Source organism: Notamacropus eugenii, chromosome 5, assembly GCF_028372415.1.
Source record: "Notamacropus eugenii isolate mMacEug1 chromosome 5, mMacEug1.pri_v2, whole genome shotgun sequence".
NCBI lineage: Eukaryota > Metazoa > Chordata > Mammalia > Diprotodontia > Macropodidae > Notamacropus > Notamacropus eugenii.
The window spans coordinates 373113795-373138112 of NC_092876.1; the positions used below are offsets into that span (position 1 = coordinate 373113795).

Here is a 24318-nt window from a genome sequence, read left to right on the forward strand (position 1 = left end):
ATTCCAATTTCTCTCCTTTCCTTCTTCCCCACCCATTCTTGCTGAGAAGGCAAGCAATTCAATATAGGCTATATATGTGTAGTTTTGCAAAAGACTTCCATAATAGTCATGTTGTGTAAGACTATCTATATTTTCCTCCATCCTATCCTGCCCCCCATTTCTTCTGTTCTGTCTTTTTGACCTTGTCCCTCCTCATAAGTGCTTACTTCTAATTACTCCCTTCTCCCATTTGCCCTCCATTCTGTCATCTCCCTCATCCCACTTGTCCCCTTCTCCCCTACTTTCCTGTAGTGTATTATAGATTTTTATACCAAATTGAGTGAGCGTGTTATTCCCTCTTTAAGCCAAATGTGAAGAGAGTAAGCTTCACTTTTTCCCTCTCACCTCCTCCCTTTTCTCCTCCATTGAATAAGCTTATTCTTGCCTCTTTTATGAGAGATAATTTGCCCCATTCATTTCTCCCTTTCTCCTCCCAACATAATCCCCTCTTACCCCTTATTTTGTTTTTTAGATATCATCCCTTCTTATTCAACTCACCCTGTGCTCTCTGTCGATATATACATATATATATATATATATATATATACATGTATATCCCTCCAACTACCCAAATACTGAGAAAAGTCTCAAGAGTTAAAATATTTTCTTTCCATGTAGGAATGTAAACAATTCAACTTTAGAAAGTCCTTTATGATTTCTCTTTCTTGTTTACCTTTTCATGCTTCTCTTGATTCTTGTGTTTGAAGGTCAAATTTTATCTTCAGTTCTGGTCTTTTCATCAAGTATGCTTGAAAGTCCTCTATATCATTGAATGACCATTTTTCCCCCTGAAGTACTATACTCACTTTTGCTGGGTAGGTGATTCTTGGTTTTAATCCTAGTTCCTTTGTCTTTTGGAATATCCTATTCCAAGCCCTTTGGTCCCTTAATGTAGAAGCTGCCAGATCCTGTGTTATCCTGATTGTATTTCCACAGTACTCAAATTGTTTCTTTCTAGCTGCTTGCAATATTTTCTCCTTGACCTGGGAACTCTGGAATTTGGCTACAATATTGCTAGGAGTTTCTCTTTTTTAGATCTCTTTCAGGAGATGATTAGTGGAGTCTTTCAATATTTATTTTACCCTCTGGTTCTGGAATATCAGGGCACTTTTCCTTGATAATTTCATGAAAGATGATGTCTAGGCTCTTTTTTCAATCATGGCTTTCAGATACTACCATAATTTTTAAATTTTCTCTCCTGGATCTATTTTCCAAGTCAGTTGTTTTTCCAATGAGAGATTTCACATTATCTTCTATTTTTTCATTCTTTTGGCTTTATTTTGTAATTTCTTGGTTTCTCATAAAGTCATTAGCTTCAATCTGCTCCATTCAGATTTTTAAAGAACTATTTTCTTCAGTGAACTTTTGAACCTCCTTTTTCATTTGATTAATTCTGCTCTTTAAAGCATTCTTCTCCTCATTGGCTTTTTGGGCCTCTTTTGCCATTTGAGTTAGTCTATTTTTAAAGGTGTTAATTTCTTCAGCATTTTTTTGGGTCTCCTTTAGGAAGCTGCTGACTTGCTTTTCATGGTTTTCTTGTATTGCTCTCATTTCTCTTCCCCTCTTTTACTTGATTTTCAAAATCCTTTTTGAACTCTTCCATGGCCTGAGACCATTGTATATTTATTTTGGAGGTTTTTGATGCGGAAGCCTTGACTTTTAGGTCTTCCTCTGAAGACCTAAATTGTTCCTTCTCATCTGAAAGGATGGAAGAAAATACCTGCTGACCAAGAAAATAGCCTTCTATTGTCTTATCCTTTTTCCCTTTTTTGGGTGTTCTCGCAACCAGTTACTTGGCTTTTGAATTCTTTGTCAGGGTGGAACTCTGGGCTGAGATTCAGATCAATGGCTCAGTTTGCTCAGGGGCTTTAAACGGAGGTCTCCCAGGGCTGCCATTCAGAGCTGAGATTTCAGGTCAGCAGCTGAATTCCTCCAGGGGCTCTAGGTGGGGGGAAAAGGGGGTTCCAAAAATGCAAGCTGCCACTGCAGTGACTGCTGCCAGGGATCCAGATTGTGCCCCCCTCTCCTGGGTGAAGGAATCCTCCCACTGACGTTTGAAGCTGTTTGTGGGTTGAGTAGTCTGGAAACTGGTGCTGCTGGTGGCCCTGAAGTCTGTTCAGGGTCCTGTCCCTTCCACTTTGGGTTGCACTCCACGCATCCTGGACTGCACTTCATGCGCTCCATGCTTTCTGGCCACATTTTCTCTCAGTTAAATGTTTCCCTTTTAATTCTAATTGCATGGCTTCTCAATTTTTTTGTAATCAGAATTATCCATTTGATCTTCAGTGTCGTCATCTGTCTTCTGTGTTTGATCAAGAATTTCCTTTGCCAAGAAAATCCCAAATGGGGTCCTGAAGAATCAGACACCACCAAAACAACCAAACAACAAATAATAATTGCTGTAGCTAGTATTTTTAGAATTATATAATAATAACTAACATTTATGAAGGGTTATAAAGTTTTAAGCACTTTATATATGTCATTTTATCTGATAGTAATGCTATCAAATCAGAGTGGTTATAGTGTAGCAAAGTAGAACAGGTTTAATTCATCTTGATTTTGATAGCTCTTGAAGGACTAATTATTATTGAGATAGTTAACTATTAAATTATCTGTATACTAAGGTGTGCTTGTTTAAAATAGGTAGACAAATTAGGTAAATGTTGTTGTCCATGCTTCTTTAGTTCCTGTAACAGTAACTAGGCTCTCGGTGGTATAGAGGGCTGGGCCTGGAGTCAGGAAGACCTGAGTTCAAATTCAGCCTCAGACACTTAATAGCTGTGTGACTCAGCACAAGTCACTTAACCTGCATACCTCAGTTTCCTTCTCTGTAAAATGGGGATAATAGCAGCACTTTCCTTCCAGGGTTGTGGTGATGAACTTTTGGAAAGTGCTTAGCACATCTTAAAGCTCTCATAAAAATGGCTATTGGACCCCAGGCGCTAATAAAGTCACCAAATGAGAGAGTGAACATATGGGGATGTTAGAAGAGAGCCTAGGACAGAGCCTTGGGGTACAGTTGTAGGTGATGACAAGATCAGAGGTGGGTGTGACTGAGATTGAAGGGAAGAGTGGCTCACAGGAGTTGAGAGGTTATTTTGTGTTTGTATGTTGAAGTTCTTTGGTATAAAGGCAGATGTTGGGGTGGGGAGAGAGTTTGTGATTCAGGCACTTAACTCATTGGAAAGGAAGAGAACAGTGACATGCTGGTAAATATTTAACAACTGCCTCTCTGGCAAAAACAAAGCAAAAGAACATGGGCAGGACACACTTTTAAATTTAATCTTCAGTATTAACATTTTCTCCATCACTTTTTAAAGTCTAGACAATGAACAAAGCAATAAATCAAACCCTGATTTGTAGCATTTTTTTTTGACAGCCACAGGCAGCTAGTTGGCACAGGCGATGGAGAGCTGGGTCTGGAGTCTGGAAGACTGAGTTCAATTTCAGCCTCAGACACTCACTAGCTGTGTGACCTTGGGCAAGTCATTTAATGTCTCTTTGCCTCCATTTCCTCATCTATAGAATGAGGATAATAATAGTGCCTACTTGCCAGGGTTGTTGTGAGGATCAAATGAGGTAATATTTAAGTGATTAGCAGGGTACCTGACACATGGTAGGTGCTATATGATGATGATGATGATGCAGCTAGGTGGTGCAGTGGATAGAGTGCTGGACCTGGAGTCAGGAATACTCATCTTCCTGAGTTCAGATCTGGTCTCAAGCCACTCACTAGTGGTGTGACCCTAGGTAAAAAGCTTAATCCCATTTACCTCAGTTTCTTTATCTATAAAATGAGTGGGAGAAGGAAATGGCAAACCACTCCAATATCTTTGCCAAGAAAACCCCAAGTGGGGTCATGAAGAATTGGACATGATTGAAAAACAACTGAACAACAAAAAACCTCAAAGGGGAAGTGACATTGATGAGTGATGGGGGTGGGAGGAGAGTCTGAAACTGGCAAAAGGGAATGTTCATACATATATACATATATACTATATATATAGTCACATAGCTTATAAGCATCTAAGGTAGGATTTGAACCTAGATCTTCCTGACTCCAATATGCATATATGCATATACACACATGCATACACATATACATATATGTGTATGTGTGTGTATATCTATCTATATCTATATCTATATGTATCTTGGAACCAGTGAGTGTGAGAGAAGATAAAACCAATAATGTAAAAAAAAAACCAGCCAGGAATGCTGTATCATCTGGGGAAACCAGGTCTCTGTGAGTGACAGAGGATGGAGGGAGCATGAGAAAAAGAGGTCTAAGATGAAGGGAATTTGTCATTTGCGGAGCAGGAATTCCAGAGGGACACAGTGGAAGGAATGAACAGTTTAGAGTGGGATATGGGATATGTAGCCTTGAGACATAGGAATGAAAGGCTGGGCAGTAGGAGGTAGAGAGAAAGACGACTCAGTATCACTGAGATTGGGGGAGTAAGAAAGGGTGGGTGTTTGCTAAGGGTTGGGGAAATAAGTCTAGCATAAGGGAAGAGACACTAGAAGAGTTGTGAGTGCCTTTGAATGAAAGGGTAGAATTGTTTTGAGTCCAGAGTTGAATTCTGGTGTTTTAATTGTCCAAGAATCTTCCATGTCCCTTTCATGCTTCTTCTTAATCACACAGTAATTCAAATGAGAAAGTATGAATTGACTGGTAGTAATATACACAAAAGGATGACATCTGAAGAATGTGCATCCCTCCATTTTTTTTTTTTTGTCTACTTTCTTCAGAAATTCTTGTGGTTTTCTTTCCTTCCTTTAATCTGGGGTTATGGTTGGAATATACTCCCTGTAGCACTGTACTCATTTGGACCTTCCATATTTACATTTAATTTTTGTTATTGCTAGTATGGTAAAAAAAAAAAATCATAAATGCATCATAAACATAAAAGCACCAGTTCACTTAATTCTGTAATTTTAACCAGTTCTCAGTAGGTTATTATTTTAGTTTTAAAGTAAAGAAAAGCCCTGCAGACTACAATTGAAGAATTCACTTATCCTTCTGGAAGGATTGACAAAGTCCTCGTTGTCTCAAACCCATTTCTGTTGAGATTTACCTCTCTATCCTTGAAGGTAATAGAAACATTTAAAGTCAGACTTGGCCTTTATTTCATCTTAATGTCTGATTTAATACCACCTGAAAGAATGCCTTGTGGGAGGTGGGCCTGCAGTAATTTTTTGGGTTCTGTATCTTCTGTAAGAAACTCCTGGAGTGTGGGCCCCGTGAGTGTGGGCCATATGCTTGGTATGGCAGATGACATATAGGAGGTGTTTGAAAATGTTGAAAATCCTTCATCACAGTAAAAGACAAGTCAGTCATACATTTTTCATCCCCCAAATCCTTTCTTGGCAAGCTGAGCTTTTTGTGTACATTAAACTAGCGCAAACATATCTGATTTCCAAAAAATTCTCTTCTGATAAAGCTTTACTATAAGCTGCAAAGGATCTGAGATGTTTGCTCTGTTGCATTCTTGAATATTTGGTTTGAAATGAGTGATATTTTTCTGTTGTTTTTTTTTTTTTTATTATCTACTACCTCTTACTCTCTGGAGTACACTATACTAAAAGTATTGTCCTTGCCTCAAAATTTTAGTTCCCTTGGGTTTTAAGTGGGAAAAAAAAGGTTTAGATTTTAGTTTAAAAATGATACATATTTCACATGCTCTGTAACTGAGTGGTGTAACAGTCTTAAAAATTTAGTAAAAGTTCTACAGCCACATGGAAAGAAATAGAAATTACACATTGATTGTTTTTGATGAGGTGATTACACTGCTGTGGTATTCGGACTCATATTCAATGACATAACCAGTTCTCATTACTGTGGGATTGCTGAGAAAGTCTTTTAGACTGAAATGTTATATAGTTTTTAATTCAATCTGTGTTGATTACACAGTGCAGTATGGACAATACAGTGGAAATAGAAGACATTGGCCCTTGCCCAATCTAGTTGGAAATAATAGTTAAAGTGATTAGGGAATAATATTAGTAAAAATATCTAACATTTGTATTAGAACTTTAAAGTTTATAAAGTGCTTTACATATTTTATTACTCTTGGTCCTTACAAGCTGGAGACTGGTAAATAATACAAGTATAATTTGTGTAATTTCAGTTGTATCCAACTCATCATGATCCCATTTGGGATTTTCTTGGCAAAAGATACTAGAGTTGTATAATTGTCCCCATTTTAATTTTATAGATGAAGAAACTGATCCTAAAAGAAGTTAGATGACTTACTCATGGTCTTACAGCTTGTAAATGTTACAGATGGGATATCTCTTCCAATTCCAATTCAGAATTAAAAATTAATTTTTTGTTTTTCATCAATGCTTGGAAATTTCCCTACCAGTGCAGATTAGCTCCTGTCTTGAAACATTTTAAAGATTATTATTAATTTATTTTTAACATTTTTTTTATTTTTAAACTTTGAGTTCCAAATTCTCTTTCTTCTCCCCCATCTACTGAGAAGGCAAGCAATAGGATATCAATTATACATGTGAAATCCTGCAAAGCATATTTCTATATTTGCCATATTTTTTTAAATGCAAGAAAAATAAAGTGAGACAATTATACTTCAGTTTTCACTCCAAGTTCATCAGTTCTCTTTCTGAAGGTGGATAGCATTTTTTCGTCATGAGTCCTTTGGAATTGTCTTAGGTCATTGTATTGATCAGAATAGCTGAGTCTTTTGCAGTTCATCATCATCCTAATATTGCTGTTACTGTACACGATGATCTCCAGCTTCTTCTCACTTCATTTTCCCTCAGTTCATAGAGGTCTTGTGTGTTTCTCTGAAACCACTCCCCTCATCACAATAGTACTTCATCACAATCATGCCACAACTTGTTCAATCATTCCTCAGTTGACAACATCCCCTCAATTTCCAATTCTTTGCCACCACAAAAAGAACTTTTTGTTTGATCTTTTTGGGATACAGGCCTAATAGTGGTTTTTCTGGGTCAAAGGTATGTATAGTATGTAAAGTTTTAAGCCTTTTGGGCTTAGTTCAAAATTCCTTTCCAGCATGGTTAGACCAGTTCATTACTCTACCAGCAATTCATTAGTGTACCTATTTTTCCCTCATCCCCTCCATCATTGTTTGTGGGTCCAATTAGCATTTTTCTTTGAGGTTTTGCTTGTAGCTGTTTTTACATTGTTGTTTTTGTCTTGATCTTCCCACTGTAGTAGCTTTTTATGGGCAGCCTATTTCTCAACTTTGAACTTTATGTTAAAGTTGGGTTCTGTTCATCTGTGAGTAGGGAGGCACTCTCTTCTAAGTTTCAGCTTTTTTTTATGCTCTTGTTTTCAGAGCTAGTTCTGGGAGTCTGCCAGCTTTTGGTGCTTCCAGGGCAGTGTGATCATTGCTCTCCTGGTCTGGGCTCTGGTCTTTACTGAAGAAGCATCCCTGATCTCCTGTAGCTGTATACACTAATGCTCCTCTTTGCTTTGGTACTATGACCAGGGCCCCTGCTCCCTTGTGGCTGATCACCTGTGCTGTTTTCTGCTGCAGAGCTGTGACCTAGATCTCTTTATGGGCAGTAGAATTGCGTGAGTGCCAGCTGTATCTAGTGCCAGCAAAGGGTCCTCTAATCTCCTGATCAGTCATCTGACCCTCTTGCAGTGTCTGGGTTGGGAGCTCATGGAGTTACTGCTAGTGCAGTTGTTGGCATCTTGGCCTATCTGGGCTCTAGGCAGATCTTTACCAGACCTCCACCCTGGTGTTACAGACATCTCCTGCCTAGCTCTTAAGTTTTTTTTTAGGCTGGAAAAATATTTCACTCTTTTTGTTGGCTCTACTGCTCCAAAATATGTTTTGAGGCATTGTTTTAAAGTTGTTTGGAGAGGAATGTTAGGAGAGTTCAGCTGTGTGACTGCCCCTAATGTATCATCTTGGCTCTGCCTTTAACATGTTGACTGTAACACTGAGAGATTAAGCAACTTACTGAGGGTCACATAGCTTATAAGCATCTAAGGTAGGATTTGAACCTTATGTCTTCCTGACTCCAACTCCAATTCCCTTGGTTGGTTGTCTGTCATTCTCAAAGAGAACCAAGATCACTATGCTAGGATCAAGTTACAGTGTGTCCAACTGTGGCTAATCAGACCAATACAAGCTTGGAATGTTCTGCCACAGATCAGGCACAAATAGTCTATGTGAACACTTGGGCATCTCACATTCAGTTCTTCTTGGCTTATAGAGTACAACATCTTCTCTGATGTTGGCATGCTATGCTGGATGGTCCTTTGCCATTGTCTCCCATGTCACCCAGTCAATTCCAGAGTTCTTCCCAGAGACCTTGAGAGTGTCCCTGTATCGTGTCTTCTGACCTTCATGGGAGCATTTGCCACAAACACTCAAGGCAAGGCAAGACCAGTTCCCTATACAATACATTACAGTGACATAGTAAAAACATAAATCTGGGCTGTATTCTCCCACAAATACAGTGTTTATGGGAAGACTGGTAGGGTAAGCACAGAGAACAAAGGTACATCTGTAGGGACCACATATGGTCAATTCAACTCACCACTCCTGGTACTGCAAGGTCTGGAAGTCTTTTCTTCATTGAGATCTCTGCTGCCAGACTGTAATTGTTCTTTATTGGACATGCCATATTTGCTGAATGAATTCCCAGGCCTCACTCCTCAGTGGGTGCCCCTATTTTAAAAGACTGGATGAATTTGTCTAACATATTTAAAAGAAAGCTGGCATATCTGTGTTTGGTAAGAAAATTTAAAAAGTTTAAGCTGTTACCTCTAGAATAAAACATTAAATCCTCTGATGTTCAAAGTCCTTCTTAACTGAGCCTTCTCCTACCTTTCCAGTTTTCTTACCCCTTATTCTCCAATACATATTCTTTGATTCAGTAACACTGACCTACTGGCTGTTGCATGATCAAGACATTCCATCTCTCAGCTTTGGGGATTTCTTCTAGCTTCCCCCCATGCCTGGAATGCTTTCCCTCCTCATCTCTGTCTACTGACTTCCCTGGCTTCCTTCAAGCCCCAACTAAAATCTCACCTTCTCCCATAAGCCTTTCCTGATACCTCTGCCCACTATTATTCCCAATTTATTGCATATACAGCTTGTTTGTGTGTAGCTGTTTGCATGTTGTCTCCCCTATGAGCTCCTTGAGGGACTGTCTTTTGCCTTTCTTTACTAGCACTTAGCACGGTACCTGGCATGTAGTACAGATCTAATAAATGTTTATTGACTGGCTGATTGATTGATACTTCCTTAGGGAATATTGTGGATCAAATTGAAATTTCTCTACCTAGAAACAGCTAGGTGACACAGTGTATAGAGTGCTGCATCTGGAGTCTGGAAGATCTGATTTAAAATTTGACCTCAGATATTTACTAGCTATATGACCCTGAGCAAATCATTTAATCTCTGCCTCCCTCAGTCTTCTCATCTGTAAAATTGGGATAATAATAGCACCTACTTCCCAGGGTTGCTGTGAGGATCAAATCAAATTTGTACAATCAAATTTGTAAAGGCACATAGTGGGTGCTTAATAAATCTTATTTTCTTTCCTTCCTTCTTTGCATCAGCTCTGCTTTCCCATCTGCTAATAGGGAGAGACCAGCTTGCCAGATGTTCTTGTCCTATGATGAGAGAAACATGATATTTAGAGTTTCTCTAAGCATACTTTCTCATTCCAATTAGCCTTTTCAGTTTTTCTGATTACATTGTTACCACATTCTATATTAAAATGTTTCAGTGAGAGCTAAGCCTTCCCTTCTTATTGAATGGATTTTGTCTTTTACCTTATTTGTTGTCTGCCTTTCTAAATTGGTACCTTAGAACCCAGGTTCTTAACCTGATTTTCATGCACTTTAAAAAATATATATTTTGAAAAAATTACAGTATGACTGGTTTCTTTCATAATCTTTGTACAGTATTTTAATTTATGCATTTAAAATGTTAATTCAAGAAAGAGTATGTAGGCTTTACCAGACCACCAAAGGGGTGGCGCATGATGTAAAAAAAGGTTAAGAACCTATCTTGAACCAGGACAACATTGTACACAGTAAAAACAATATTGTAATGATGATCAACTGTGAAACATTTAGCTTCTCTGATCATGACAGTGATCTAAGACAATTTCAAAGAACTCCTGATGAAAAATGCTATCCACATCAGAGAGACTGAAGAACTCTGAGTGCAGATTGAAACATTTTTTTCAATTTTCTTAACATTTTTTTTTTGAAACATGGCTAATACAGAAATATGACTTCACAATGGGTATCATACGTTTTGCTTTCTCAAGGGGTAGGAAAGAGATTGGAGGGAGAGAGAGAATTTGGAACTCTTAAAAAAAGAATGTTAAAAAATTAAACAATAAAGAAAATGAGTCTTTGAAAAAGAACCCCTTGCATAGAACATTCAGTTTTTTCTGAAGATTTAAGTCAGTTTTATTTGTTAGCTGTGATAAACCCTTACAAGGGTTGCTTTGAGGATCAAATATATGAAAAGTGCTTTGCAAACCTTTAAGTACTATATAAATTCTAATGATTATTATTAATATTTTTGTTTGTCCTGACCTGGGATTTCATCTTTCTAGGGAGTTCAGTGGTGAGGAAAAGCTCTCCTACTGGTCTACAACTTCTACTCTTGAAGAGCTACTGGGAGCACTAAGCACACTTGCTAAGAGCCACACAACCAGCATGTGTGAGCAGAACCTAAGTCTTCCTGATTCTAAAGCTAGCTCCCTTTCCCCTTCATCACACTGGTTCTTTTCAGCCTTACTTTTAGGATAAATATCAACAACGTTTGTCAGTCAGTCAATAAGCATTTATTGACTTCTATCCCCAGGTAGACCCCCTCCCTCGTAGATAGATAAATACAGTCCAGATCAATAGATTTCCCTTATCTGAAAATGTACTTCTTATTCTGCACCTAGAGTCTCCCACTTCTCTACCTTGTCTTTCTTTTCTAAACTTTCACTCATCAACCTTTGTGGGTTTAGTTATGATCTGTATGCAGAAGATTCATCTATATACATATATGTGCAGTACACATATACATACATATAAAGAAAATGCACACATGTATGAAACAGGCAAACACACATGTGTGCACACATCTATATAGACATACATATATGTATGCTGTATACACATGTATGTGGGTATATGTGTACACATGTACATGTGGTCTCTGTTTTTGAATGCCAGTCCTCTATCACCAACTACCTGTTGGACCATTCAGGTGGAGTGTCCTACTGGCATATCAAAGTCAGCATGTCCGAAATAGAATCAATTATCTTCTCACAGCACACGCATCCCTTTTTCAAGCTTCCCTGTTACCTTTGATGGCACCATCGTGCTCCCAGTGACCCAGGCTTGTGTCTTTGGTGCCATCTTCAACTCTCTCATTCACTGTATGTTTCTGAACCACTGCCACATCTCTTCACTTCTGTCTCCTCAACATCTCTCAGTATAGGTCACCTCTCAGCTCACACACCTTCGACCTTTGTTCTTCCCCACCTGCCTGCTCCCAGTTGGTCCGCCTGACTCAAATCTTTTCCTATTCCAATTCATTCTCTATGCAGCTGTCAAAATGATTTTCCCACAGTGTTGGTCTAATGTGTTACCACTCCCCAGCCCCCTCAATGAACTCCAGTGATTTCCTGTTGACTCTAGAATAAGATATAAACTGTTTTGGGCTTTTAGTAAAGCTATTTACAACATGGCCCCAACCCTACTTTTCAGCCTCATTATAGAGCTCCCCTTCCCACCTTCTGGGCAACTAGGTGGTGCAGTGGTTAGAGTGCCAGGCCTAGAGCCAGGAAAGACTCATTTTCTGAGTTCAAATTTGACTTCAAATTATTAGCTGTGTCACCCTGGGCAAGTCACTTAATCCTTTTTGCCTTAGTTTCCTTATCTGTAAAATGAACTAGAGAAGGAAATGGCAAACCCTCTGCACTGTCTTTGCCAAGAAAACCTCAAATGGGGTTACCAAGAGTTGGACACAATTGAAAATGACTACATCAACAAATCCCATATTCTGCAGTCTAACCAAACTGGCTTTCTTAGCTGTTTCTCATGCATGATAACTGACATTTAAATAGTGCTTACCATGTGCCAGGCACTGGGCTAAGCACCTTACAATGGGTAATAATAACTAACAGTAGCTAACATTTATATAGTGCTTACTAGTTGTAAGCACTTTACAATTATCTCCTTTGGTCTGCACTACAGTGCTGGGAGGCATAGAGCAGTAAAGTGACTTACCCAGGATCACACAGCTCGTAAGTGTTGGAAGCCATATTTGAACTCGGGTCTTCCTGGCTTTAGGCCCAGCTTTCTGTTCACTGTGCCAGCGAGCTGCCCCTATGCCCACACAACCCTCATCTGCAGTCTTCCATATCCCATCTCCATGCCTTTACATCAGCCTTTCCCTATGCCTGGAATTCACTCCCTCCTCACCTCTACCTCATAAAATCTCTTTCATCCTATAAGACCCAGCTTAAGCTTTCTTCCCTTTTCTGATCCTTACAACTGCTTCTATCCCCTGCTTCCTTCAGCTTTCCTTTACTTATGCATCTATACTTCTGTGGTTTCTCTTTCCAACTCCCAGCAGGATGGAACCTTAGTGCCTAGCAGTTGTGCTTGGCATACAGTTGGTGCTTTATAAATGCTATTCCTTGGAGATAGGGAACATCTTTCACCATCAGCCCTTTGGTCTCATGATTGGTCACTGCTTTGACAAGAATTATGAAGCTGAACTTTGCTTTTTAGCTGCTAATAGATATAGTTCTTGTTTTGCATCTTGCAGGGCAGTTCACTGATCAGTGCTATTACCATTCTTGGGAGAGAGGCAGGGGTATTAGATTTTCTTAAAGGTTCAGTTTTATTTTGACATCCTCAGTTTACTGCTTTTTTCCCCAGAAAGTATATACCTATAGGGGTTTTTAAAATTTCACTTGAATTGGAAAGGAACTCAGAGCAACAGTGAGACACTGAAATTTTTTAAAAGTAGACTAGGAAGGATATTTATTTTCATTAAAGAAAAAATTGCCAGGAGTCTTTGAGCTTCTGTTCCACACAGACATAGGCTAAGCATTTTATAAAAATCATTTGCCACATGTCGCAATTGTGCTAAAAGGAATAGGCATTGTCTAATATGAACCCTTGTTCAATTCAAAATAAATAAGCAGAAAACATTGTTTTCCCCCCTTTTGATTAAAGGAACATCATCAAAACCACACTTTCCTTTCTTTACTCTCCTTTCTCATCATAATGGTATCGGGAAATCATTGTATAAATTTGTCTCCAAAATTGCTGTAAGTAAACAGAACACTGGTCCATTTATTCAGACAGTCTGTGATGAGACAGATTGCACTAATATTCCATAAAATAGTACCCACAACATTATTACTTTCTGATTCTTTCATGTAACAACCCATTACTAGATGCTGAAATTTAAGGATTGTAACATATAAGAAAAAAGATCTCTTAGGTTGCCCAAGTAAAGTTAGAATCTGCTTTGTAAGTTCTGGGTTACCTTTACTTTGGATTCCATCTTTCCTTTATCCTTGCTATCTGGAGCTGTGATTTCATCAATGTGGGGAGCTCCCAGTGTTGAATGTCCTTCTACTAAATTGGCAACTTCTCAACAATTTATACATTTAGAGAGTCATTTAGGGACTCTGAGGAGTTAAGTGACTTGTACCTGGTTGTATAGCTAGTATACATTAGGGGCAAGGTCTCCTAAGACTTTTTACATTTAGTGGATACCAGTGAAACTCTCTGGTTACTCTCTTAAGTAGTTCCCACCACTCCCAGTTTTATAGTTATGATTAGTAAAGCTTTCTTTAAAGATACTAAAGTTTAGCTACAAGGAGTGTACCGCTTTTTATAACTGTGATGATTTGTGAGAGAGTTGAAGGAGGGCAAGAAGGGATGGGGAGATGAGAGGGGGAAACAGGAATGCCCATCCATTGGGGAATGGCTAAACAAGTTGTAGTGGAATTGTGATGGAATACTACTGTGCTGTAAGAAATGATGAGCAAGTTGATTTTAGAAAAACATGGAAAGATTTGCATGAAATAATGTAGAGTGAAATGAACAGAACCAAGAGAACCTTGTATACAGTAACAGCAATATTGTTTGAAGAATCACTGTGAAGAACTAAGTTATTCTATTGTAAATACTCAAATCGGCTACAAAGGACCAATGAAGGAAGATGCTATCTCCAGAGAAAGAACTGATAAATAGAAGTTTGCATAGTGTATGTGTGTATACATATATATATACATATACATATGTGTGTATATATATACATATGCATAATATATTTTATATATATACATATACACACACACATTCACACACATCTGTCTTATCAAATGGTGGCCTTCTCTATTGTGGGGTGGGGAGGGAGGGAGACAGTTCAGAACTTAAAATTTAGCAAAAAATTAAGTTTTTTAAAAAAAAGGGGAAACAGAAGGGATGGAGGAAGATAGTATTTTACCTCAAATCTTTCATAGAAGGACATTTACTCTCTCTGCTTGGAAAGCAGGTTTCTTTCTAGGAAAAAAAATCCATCAAAGACAAAAAAAACTTTATAAAACCCTATAATAATGATTATTGACTTTTAGTGTTGTAAAGATTTCAGTGTGTTCTACATACATGTTCTCATCTGAACTTTTCAATAGTTCTGTAAAGTAGGTACTACAATTATCATTTCCATTTTACAGGTGAGGAGACAGACTCAGAAGTGAGGTGACTTGTGTAGGCTTATCTAGCTAGTAATTGTCAGAGATGGGATTTAAACCTAGGTCTTCCTGTCTCTAATGCCAATAGTCTGTCCACCATGCTACCATACCTTGCCCAATCATCACAGTTATAAAAACTGTGAGAATAATAAGACTGAAATAAAGGGTTTTTTATTTTTTATTTTTATTTTTTTTAATGTTTTATGTGCATCATTTAATTTAGATTTGTTGTTATTTTTGTTGCTGTTGTGCTTCTCATTTTTATTGTGGTTGTCCATATATATATATTGTTTTCCTGGTTCTGCTTATCCTGTTTTACATCAGCTCATGTAAAAATTTCCAATGCTCCTCTGCATCATCATTCTTTCTTACAATACAGTAACATTCCATTACATTCACATATCCTACCACAATGTGTTCAGCCATTCCCTAACTGACAAGCTTTTATGTTGTTTCCAGTTTTTTGCTACAACAAAAAGTTGTACTATAAATATTTTGGTGGCTAACAGCAGTCTTAAGTTTTGAATTCACAAGAAAATTACAAATATAAAACTCGGATTCCAATAGCTCATAGGAGTTAGAATTGGGAGACGCCTTAGAGATCTTTGGGTCCAACTTTCTCCTTTTACAGAGGAGGAAACCAAGTCACAGAGTGGTTAGGTTACTCATCCATTTGGTTCAACAAGATTTATCAATATTTACCTATGCAAAAGTACACATATTTTAAAGGTTTACAAAAATTGCCATCTTAGGTAGGTAGAGAAAATAAGCTCAAAGAGTCAATGTGAGAACCAGGATTCAAATCCATGTCTTTTGAATCAAATACTCATCTTACCAATATACCACCCTATAAATTTTACCCAGGTATGGTTTAGAAGCACAGTAGCTTAATTGAAATCGGGCTTTGATTACAAGACTTTTAAGGTTTCTTCCAGACTTGACACTCTGTGATCCTCTGAGGGTTGAATTTGAGTAAGTATAACGTTTTCCAGACACTTCTGGGCTAGTTATTGTGAAGTTGTTGATGCTGACATATCCTCTCAGATTTCTAGGATGAATCTGTTGCGTCTGAAGCATCTTCTCTTAGTCACAAGCAACTTTTTCCTCTTAGAAATGGTGGTATAATCAGGTCAAGTAAGGGTAGCTCCATAAACCCACAAAATGTGTCAGTTAATCCATGTACACTATAGTCTACTAGGGAATTCAACAGTTGCAATCTTCATTAGTGAGAGGTAATCCACACTAATAAAATCCTGGATCCTGCAGCTGCAGAGCTGCCGCTGCCATTGCCAATGCCAGCCCTGGCCCTGGCCCCAGCCCTGGCCTGGCACTGGAGCTACTGATGGCGGCCACCACTGGAGGAAGGCAGCCGCAGCAGCCTAAATGTTTTTTTTTTAAACTTTTAAAAAAGATTTACTAAGCATGCTATATAAATAAGAGAGTGGTGGAAGCTACTTAACAGAATAGACAGAGGACTCCACTGGTACCTACTGAAGAAACTCTGTTACTTTGGGAAATTCCTCTGTGGAGTATCTATGGAATGCTGTGAATTAGAATCACGCAGGATGAGAAGAAATGGATAGATCATGATCCACATGGTAGAGTACTCACCCTAAATGAGGAAATTGAAGAATCTACACCATTTAGATTGTAGAGTTTAGAGGTTATAGAACCAGAGTGCTATAATGGAGTTGGGTCCAAGAAGTCTTAAGGAGCTTGAAAGGGAGGGGACAAGATCAACTATCACCTGGCTATGTTCTTAGGGTCAGTCAGAATCTAGCTAAGCCCATTAGGTTTAGCACCATATTGGATAAACTTGAATTTTGTACCAAAGTTAGGAGCTGATCAAGAAACTTAGTGTCAGTAAATGGCTCAAGTGATTCCTTAGTATGAGGAGTGATCTGACCTTGGTCTGAAGGCCGTGATGCTCCAGTGGAAATGGTGGGAAGCCAAACTTAAAGTTCTTCTGAAAAATGAGAAAACACAATCCTACTACCTTTCTGTTCTTTTGGCTTAACTTCACTTGGTTCCTTGGTTCTGTGTGCTGTTTCGTCACTTGAAATACTACCTAGAAAAATGTTAAATAAAATGGTGGTTGTTTCCTTGCTAGAGGGTAAAAACTTTAATTTAGTTTTAACATTTACTTGAGCCTTAAATGTATTCTAACTGTTCATTTCAGATCATCCTTATTTTGTTGCTGTTCAGTTTCATCCTGAATTTTCTTCTCGGCCAATGAAACCTTCTCCTCCTTACCTGGGTCTGTTGCTTGCAGCAACTGGTACACTTAGTGCCTATCTGCAACAAGGCTGCAAACTGTCCCCAAGGTAACTTTTTTAGTGTTTACAGCAGAGATGCAATTGCTGTTTTATTTCTAGAACTTTCCTAGCTAAGTACATATAGAGCAGTCAGGGAAGACTTGAATTTTTCTTTGAGTGGAAGATACTGTTATTAACAAATTAAAGTTTTCTCTAAAGCCCCATCATGGCACAGAGGTGATTATATATATTTTCTTTCATATATCCTTATTAACCATGTTATAAAAAATAAAAAAAGAAGAAAAATAAAGACTACATTCTTGAAGGCCATGATTAGCACACAAGTTCTGACAGGTTCTCACAAGATGGAAAAAGATGGAATACAGAATTGAATAGACTGTATGTTTATTTGAGGACCAGCCTAGTTAAATATGGAGAGGCTCAGCAACTCACAGTGACCTTTTAAAAATGTGTGTGTATGTGTGTGTGTTATCTATAGTTCTAGTGTGGTGCTTTATATATAGTATATAATAAATATTTGCTAAATCAATAGTAGGATATATCTAGCAGATGGATTACAATCTGTGTTGGTTTTGCCTACATCAGCAAAATGACAGGTTCTTGAAACATTACTACTGTAGTATTCATAGCTTTTAACAGATTGAGTTTTAGACTTGTCATTATAAAGTTATTTTCTTCTTCACAATGACAAAACATGGAAATAGTCAACGTTCCACAGTGTTGGGTGTGGGAAGACAGGAACATTAATGCATTGATTGTGGAGCTGTGAATTAGTACAACCACCCTGGAAAGCAATATGCAAATGAAGAGACTAAAATGTCTATACCCTTTGACCCAGAGATTCCACTACTAGGCCCCCACGGAGGTCATTGGTAAAAAAAGAAAGACTCCATTTAACCCAGATATTTATAGCTACCCTTTTCTTGTGGTCACAGAGATTTGGGCCCCAAGTATATTCCCATAGATTGGGGAGTGACTAATAAGCTGTGATAGCTGATGACACATGGGAACAGAGAGTAGGTAGAACTCATTTTGCTTCTGTTTTTCTTGCCAAAGGGATTGATTTTGGGACTAGAAGGCACAAATAGGGGGTTAATAACCATAATTATGAATAATAGCATGCTTGTCCAATTTGCAAATGACGTCAGCCTGAGAAGGACCACTAACACTTTGGATTCTAGAGTCAGGATCCAAAAAGATCCTGACAGACTATCATACTGGGCAAAATCTAATTAGCTGAATATAATGGATTATTGTGCTATGAGTAGTCATGACTATGATTAATACAGAAAACCATGGCAAGACTTAGGAACTGATGGAAAATGAAGTAGGCATAGCCAAGAAAATGGTATACATAACTACAGCACTGTATTTGGAAATCGTTTGCCTCTTTGTCATAATTTAAGAAGGAGAGGAAAGAAAGAACCAGTCTCTAAATCAACCTCTTCTGGGCATGTGTCATTGGGGAGCCCTTGTGTTCTGTCCTTTTTCTTTGAAAATACTAAATCAGCATTAAATCATTTCACTGCTTATGAAAGAAGGTGACAGCTCAGTCGAGATAACTAGAAATAGCTAGGACATTGACTAAAACACATGAATGGCAGTGCTTACAGCATCACAAAATTTCAGAACTGGGAGGATGTTCTGTGGATCCCTAGTACAAGACCTGAAATAGAATTCCACTTACAATATAGTCAGTCAGTGCATATGAAACCTCCTGAGGCAGCCCATCCATATCTGGGTAGCTGTACTGGCTAGGAAATTTTTTTTTTTTTTGCTTTATTTTGTTTTTACTGACATCAAGCCTAGATTTATCCCTTTGCAACTCCCACCCACTGCCCCTACTTCTTCTTTCTAGGATCAAATATGTCTTGCCATGTGACAGTCCTCATACTTAAAGTGTTCTCTTGGTTAAAATTATTAATTCTTTCACCTGGTCTTCATATGGTCTGAATTCAAGGTTCCCTCCTCAGGACAACTTTTCAACTTTTCACTGTCCTTTCTAACATGGGATGTCCACAACTAAGCACAGCATTTCAGAGGTGGTCTTACTAGAGCACAGCACAGTGGAATTATCACCCCTTTGTTCCTTCATGATGGGCCTCTATGAATTCAGCTTTATCCTGCTGCTCACTCACATTAACTTTGTAAACTACTAAAATCCTCAGATCCTTTTTCAGGTGAGCTATTGTCTAGTCATGCCTCCCTCCTCTTATGGTTGTAATTTTTTTTAAGTCAAGAGTAAGACTTTGAATTTATCCCTATTAAAATTTAGCTTGTTAGATTTTGCCCAGTGTTATAGCCCGTCAGGATCTTTTTGGACCCTCACTTTGGAATCCAAAGTGTTGGTGCTCCCTCCCAGGTTGATGTCATTTGCAAATTGGATGAGCATATCATTATTCATTATTATGGGTATTAACTCCCTATTTGTCCTTTCTAGTTCCAAAATCAATCCCTTTGGCAAGGAGAACAGAAGCAAAACGAGTTTCACCTGCTCTCTGTAGCCATTTGTCATCATCTTATCCACTCCAGACAGCAGTCTCAACCCGTTCTTTGAATCTCCTCTTTACCCTATTTTTACTTTTTAAAAAGTCCCAGTCCGTTTTGTTGTCTTTAGCTTTGTTTATCAAACTCTCAGATTAATCAAATCCTGAGATTTAGTATTCCTGGCATTGTTCTTACAGGACAATGCTTATAATACAATACATCCACAAAAACATGTGTTTGTATATATAAAATGTTATACATACACACTTGTATATGTAATTAGTCACATATTAATTATATAGCCTATAATTAATGTCAATAATATATGGTACATAGGCATATATTAATAGCAGTTGTTCATTAATAATATAACAACACAGTATGATATAATACGATATCACCTATGTCAGACACTCATTGTGAGGATGAAGTGATTTGCAATCCTTAAAATGCTATGTAAATGTTAATCATGATGATGATGCCATGCATGCCATCTTCTGTTATTTGTCCTTACTTTGCTGTCCTGTAGATGGCAATTTATAATCTAAGTTGGTTGGCATTTTCTGTCTCTTTAGACAACTCCCCTTTTGCATCAGACTTGTCCACAGAATTTCATTTTTGAGAGCTTACCATCCCCCTAGTTTGGAATTCTTTAACAGGATTTTAGTTCATGAGATTCTTTGTGTTTTTCCTCTGAAGTGTTTGTTGCCTTCCTAAAACCTATGGAATGTATCAGGCTATTCCCAGCTTTCTTCTTTTTTACCAAAAACTGAAGGAGAAAGTGATCACTTTCTTGATCACTCTCACCCCAGCAACTGGTACCTCCCTGTGAAAGGTGAGAATCAGAACAAGGATAAAATCTTCCCTTTTTGATTCCTCCACTTTTTGAAGGAAGATTATCATAAAAGCAAGTAAAGAAATTATTAATTGCACTGCTTTTGACAGCATGAAAACTTCAGCAGGTACCAGATAACTGAAGTTTTTCTTCACTGTTGTACCATGCTTCTGGGTCAGTTTTCTGACCTGTTTCCCAAATTCCTTATCCTCCTTCTGCCCAAGTGGTCTGTAGTATATTCTGATGACAATATCACCTCTGTTTCTAGCCCTCTTCATCTTCACCAAAATATTTTTCTTCAATGATTTTATCTTCTAAATATAAAATCCTGCCTTTTCCCCTAACTCAATTTTACCTGTCCTATTTCTTTTGAATAAGGGATGCCCTTTCACAGCACAATAAGCATTTATTGCATGGTACTTTGCTGAGAACTGGGGATACAGAGATAAAGTAGAAAACAGTTCTTGGCCTCAGGGAGTTTACATTGTTCAGGGACATCTCTAGGTCTCACTCTAGGAAGCTTTAGTGAAGCCAATGAAGTCAAATTTACTTCTCAGTTTTAGCCTCTCTATTTCATCTTGTTTATTAACTCTTTACTGTTTGGTGAGGGAGGGTTGGAAATCAGAATCTATATTGTGCCTACTATGTTCCTGATACTGTGCTAAATGCTTTTTACAAATATCTCATTTGATCCTCACAACAACTTTGGGAGGTAGGTGCTATTGTTATTTCTATTTTACAATTGAGGAAACTGAGGCAAACAGAGGTTATATGACTTGCCCAGGATCACACAGCTAGTTAAGTGTCTGAGTCTGGATTTGAACTCAGGTCTTTTTGATGCCAGACTCAGCTTGGCCCCTAAAAGGAGTCAAAAATGCTATTCCTTGGATCATACTCAGATGTTTGATTATAATACCTAGCCTTTATATAGTGCTTTAAGGTGCGTAAGGTACTTCACAAGTACTATGCCATTTTATCACCACAACAACCCTAGGAGGGAGGTACTACTTCAGGCTTACACAAATAAAATGGGCTCATGGCCCTTTAGCTTTCTCCCTTCTTTAACTACCATCATATGTTTTACATGTTTCATATATTACCTGAATCATATGTGGTGTGGATTATGCAGAGCAAACAACTTCCTCATTTAAGCAATTGAAAATTGGTCCAAGGTTTAGAGATGATAATTTACTTTTATTTAGCACTTTGTAAAAAAAAAGAAAAAAGCTTTCCTTATAAAAACCCTATTGGAATAGATAGGGAAGGCATTATTCCTATATCACGGATGAGGAAACTGAGACTGAGAAAGGCAGTAGAACCAAAAGGAAAACCCTGCTCCCCAGACTACTCAGCTCCTGGGCTCCACAGGGAGATTCTGTAAGACTGTGTCTGCTAAGAGCTTAGTGGCTTCAGCAGCAGACTGGGGGTTATGACACAGCTCTGCCAGTGACTGACCTCACACTGTTTGACATTGTGTAAACAGCTTGTTCCCTGCATACTTCATGTCCTCCTGTATAAAATAGGGTAAGGGAAAACTAACTTGCTCCATAGATTGGTTAGGAGGAATAATATAAAAAAAATCATCTGGTAATTTGCAAGTACAAAGTCATCTAGAAATGTTAAGTCTTAAATGGGTATGGTGGGCAGGGTATGGACTGTCTGCCTATATGAGGTTTCTCTATATGAACAGGCAGGGGAAACCTAATGATCTCTGCATAAACCCCAGGACGACTTCTCAGAAAACCAGTTGCTTGCTGATGCCTCTCATGTGCTCTTGGGAGCAGGAGGCAAACAAGTTATTCTTTGGAACCCAGCTCAGAGACTCTGCCTTGAGTATAATATGCAAGTAATGCCCAGTAAATGTGCTGGGGTTTATGGATAAGATTTCTTCCTTGGGCCTTTTGTTTGATTAAGGGAAACCCTAGGCAAAAGGACTGGCAGGTAGGTGGCAGTGGATAGACTGCTGGGGCTACAGTCAGGAAGACTCATTTTCATGAATTCAGATCTGGCCTTCGACACTAGTTATGTGACTCTGGGCAAATCACTTAACTGTCTTTGCCTTAGTTTCTTCATCTGTAAAATGAGCTAGAGAAGGAAATGGCAAACCACTCCAGTATTTTTATCAGGAAAATACTATGGACAGTATTATAATGCATGACTTTGGAAGATGAGCCCCTCAGGTCAAGGGAAGGCCTAATGTGCTATGGTCCACAGGATCACAAAGAGTTGGACATGACTGAATGACTAAACAGCAACAACTCACCATAATATGTGGAAGTACTTATATAGAATTGTAAGATTTGCAAAATACTTTCGGTCTATAGTTTGACCCACTGCAATAAGCTGCTCAAATAAGAATTTACTGTTTTTTGTTTTTTCTTTTAGGATATAATGCTTGGGAGTGATCACTTGTCATACCCAAGAGTTATATAACATTATGCTTATTAGTTTCTGAGTAAAAGGGATTTTGGAGGTACCCTTCACTCTGTGCCCTATCCTTTATCTGGAACACTAGATTAATTTTACAGTTTTTAGTGACTGGTGCCACTAAAATGGGCTGGGCTGGGATTACGTATTTATATCTTTAAAAATTTTATTGATAGCTTTTATTTTGCATCACCTTTATTTCCAAATATATCCCTCCAACTTATGAGAGACCCCACCCCATGGAACAAGCATAAAAACAAAGATTAAAAAAAAGCACTTCAGCAAAACTAATCAATGTGTCCACCAGTTCTGACAATGAATGGCATGTTCCACAACCCCATAGTCTTCCACCTCTGCAGAAAAAGGAGAGAGTTCTGTTTTCTCATCCTTTCTTCTGGGCCAAGTTTAATTGGAGCCCAGGTTTCTAATAAACAGTATCACAATCTGTGACTCAACCTGAAACCCTGAGATGAATGACTTCCCTACAATGGAGATCTGGTGATTCTCTATTTAGGGATGTGCACAGTTTGATATCTTTAAGCCAGTAACTTTAGCTAAATATATCTGAGCCTTGGAGGCTCTGAATTCTGCCTGAAGAAAATCTTGTTCCTCAGTTCCTGAAAAACTTTTAGACAGAAGAATATCTTGGACGTAGGAAGCTGATTATCTGAATGCCCAGCTCTTCATTTATCTACAAAATGACTACAACTTAGAAGATTCATTTTAGTTAGTTCAAAGCCAGTTAGGTGGGGCTATTCTAAAAGTATAATAAATCTCTGTAAGATTAGGCTAATATTTCTGGACACTTGATTTTTTTTTCCACTTGTGGTACATATGGTTGACAAACTGAGGCACTGTAATTAGTCAAGGAAAGACTTCAGGCCATTAAGAAACTAGGTCCTGACATTTGATCCTTTTTAAAAAAAATTTTTTTTTCATGTAAACAAAAATTTTTAACATTCTTTTTTTAAAAAAAAATTTGAGTTTCATATTCTCTCCCTACTCTATTCTCTCCCTTTCTTCCTTCCTTCTTTCCTTCCTTCTTTCCTTCCTTCCTTCCTCCTCTCCCTCCCTTCCTCTTCCCCCTCCTTCCTTGGGAAGGCAAGCAGTTTGATGTAGATTATCCATATCATGCTCTTTTATACCACTTTCATTGACCTTAAGCTAGGTGGCACAGTAGATATAATACTGCACTTGGAATCATGAAGTCCTGAGTCCAGATATGGCTTTAGACAGTTATTAGTGTAGGAGCCCAGGCAAGTCACTTAATTGCTGTCTACTTCAGTTTCTTCATCTGCAAAATAGAGATAGCACCTACTTCTCAAGATTATTGTGAATATCAAAGGGAATAATATTTGCAAAGTGCTTTGCAAATCTTGAAGTGCTATATAAATGTTAGATAGCATTATTTTCTTCTCTAAGGGATAATTTCAGACAATTAGGTGGTAAAACTGGATAGAACACAGAACTCATAGTGGGGAAAACTAAGGTTGAAAACATGCCTCAGACCCA

The 24318-nt window shown here is 38.1% G+C and overlaps 1 protein-coding gene across 20 annotated transcripts in view; it reads left to right on the forward strand.

Annotated features, from left to right (window-relative positions):
• The window catches only part of CTPS2 (CTP synthase 2), a 147458-nt gene that overhangs the window by 106762 nt on the left and 16378 nt on the right, over positions 1–24318 (forward strand). For 16 of the 20 annotated variants that reach the window (XR_011968055.1, XR_011968054.1, XM_072614267.1 and 13 more), the window contains one exon: positions 16961–17105. The exons of the other annotated variants lie outside the window; for them this stretch is intronic. Coding sequence is in view for 14 of the 16 variants with exons in the window: in XM_072614267.1 (XP_072470368.1) it covers positions 16961–17105 (145 nt within the window). In the remaining 2 variants the exon portion in view is untranslated. The remainder of the gene's footprint in view (positions 1–16960; positions 17106–24318) is intronic. 20 annotated transcript variants of the gene reach the window in all.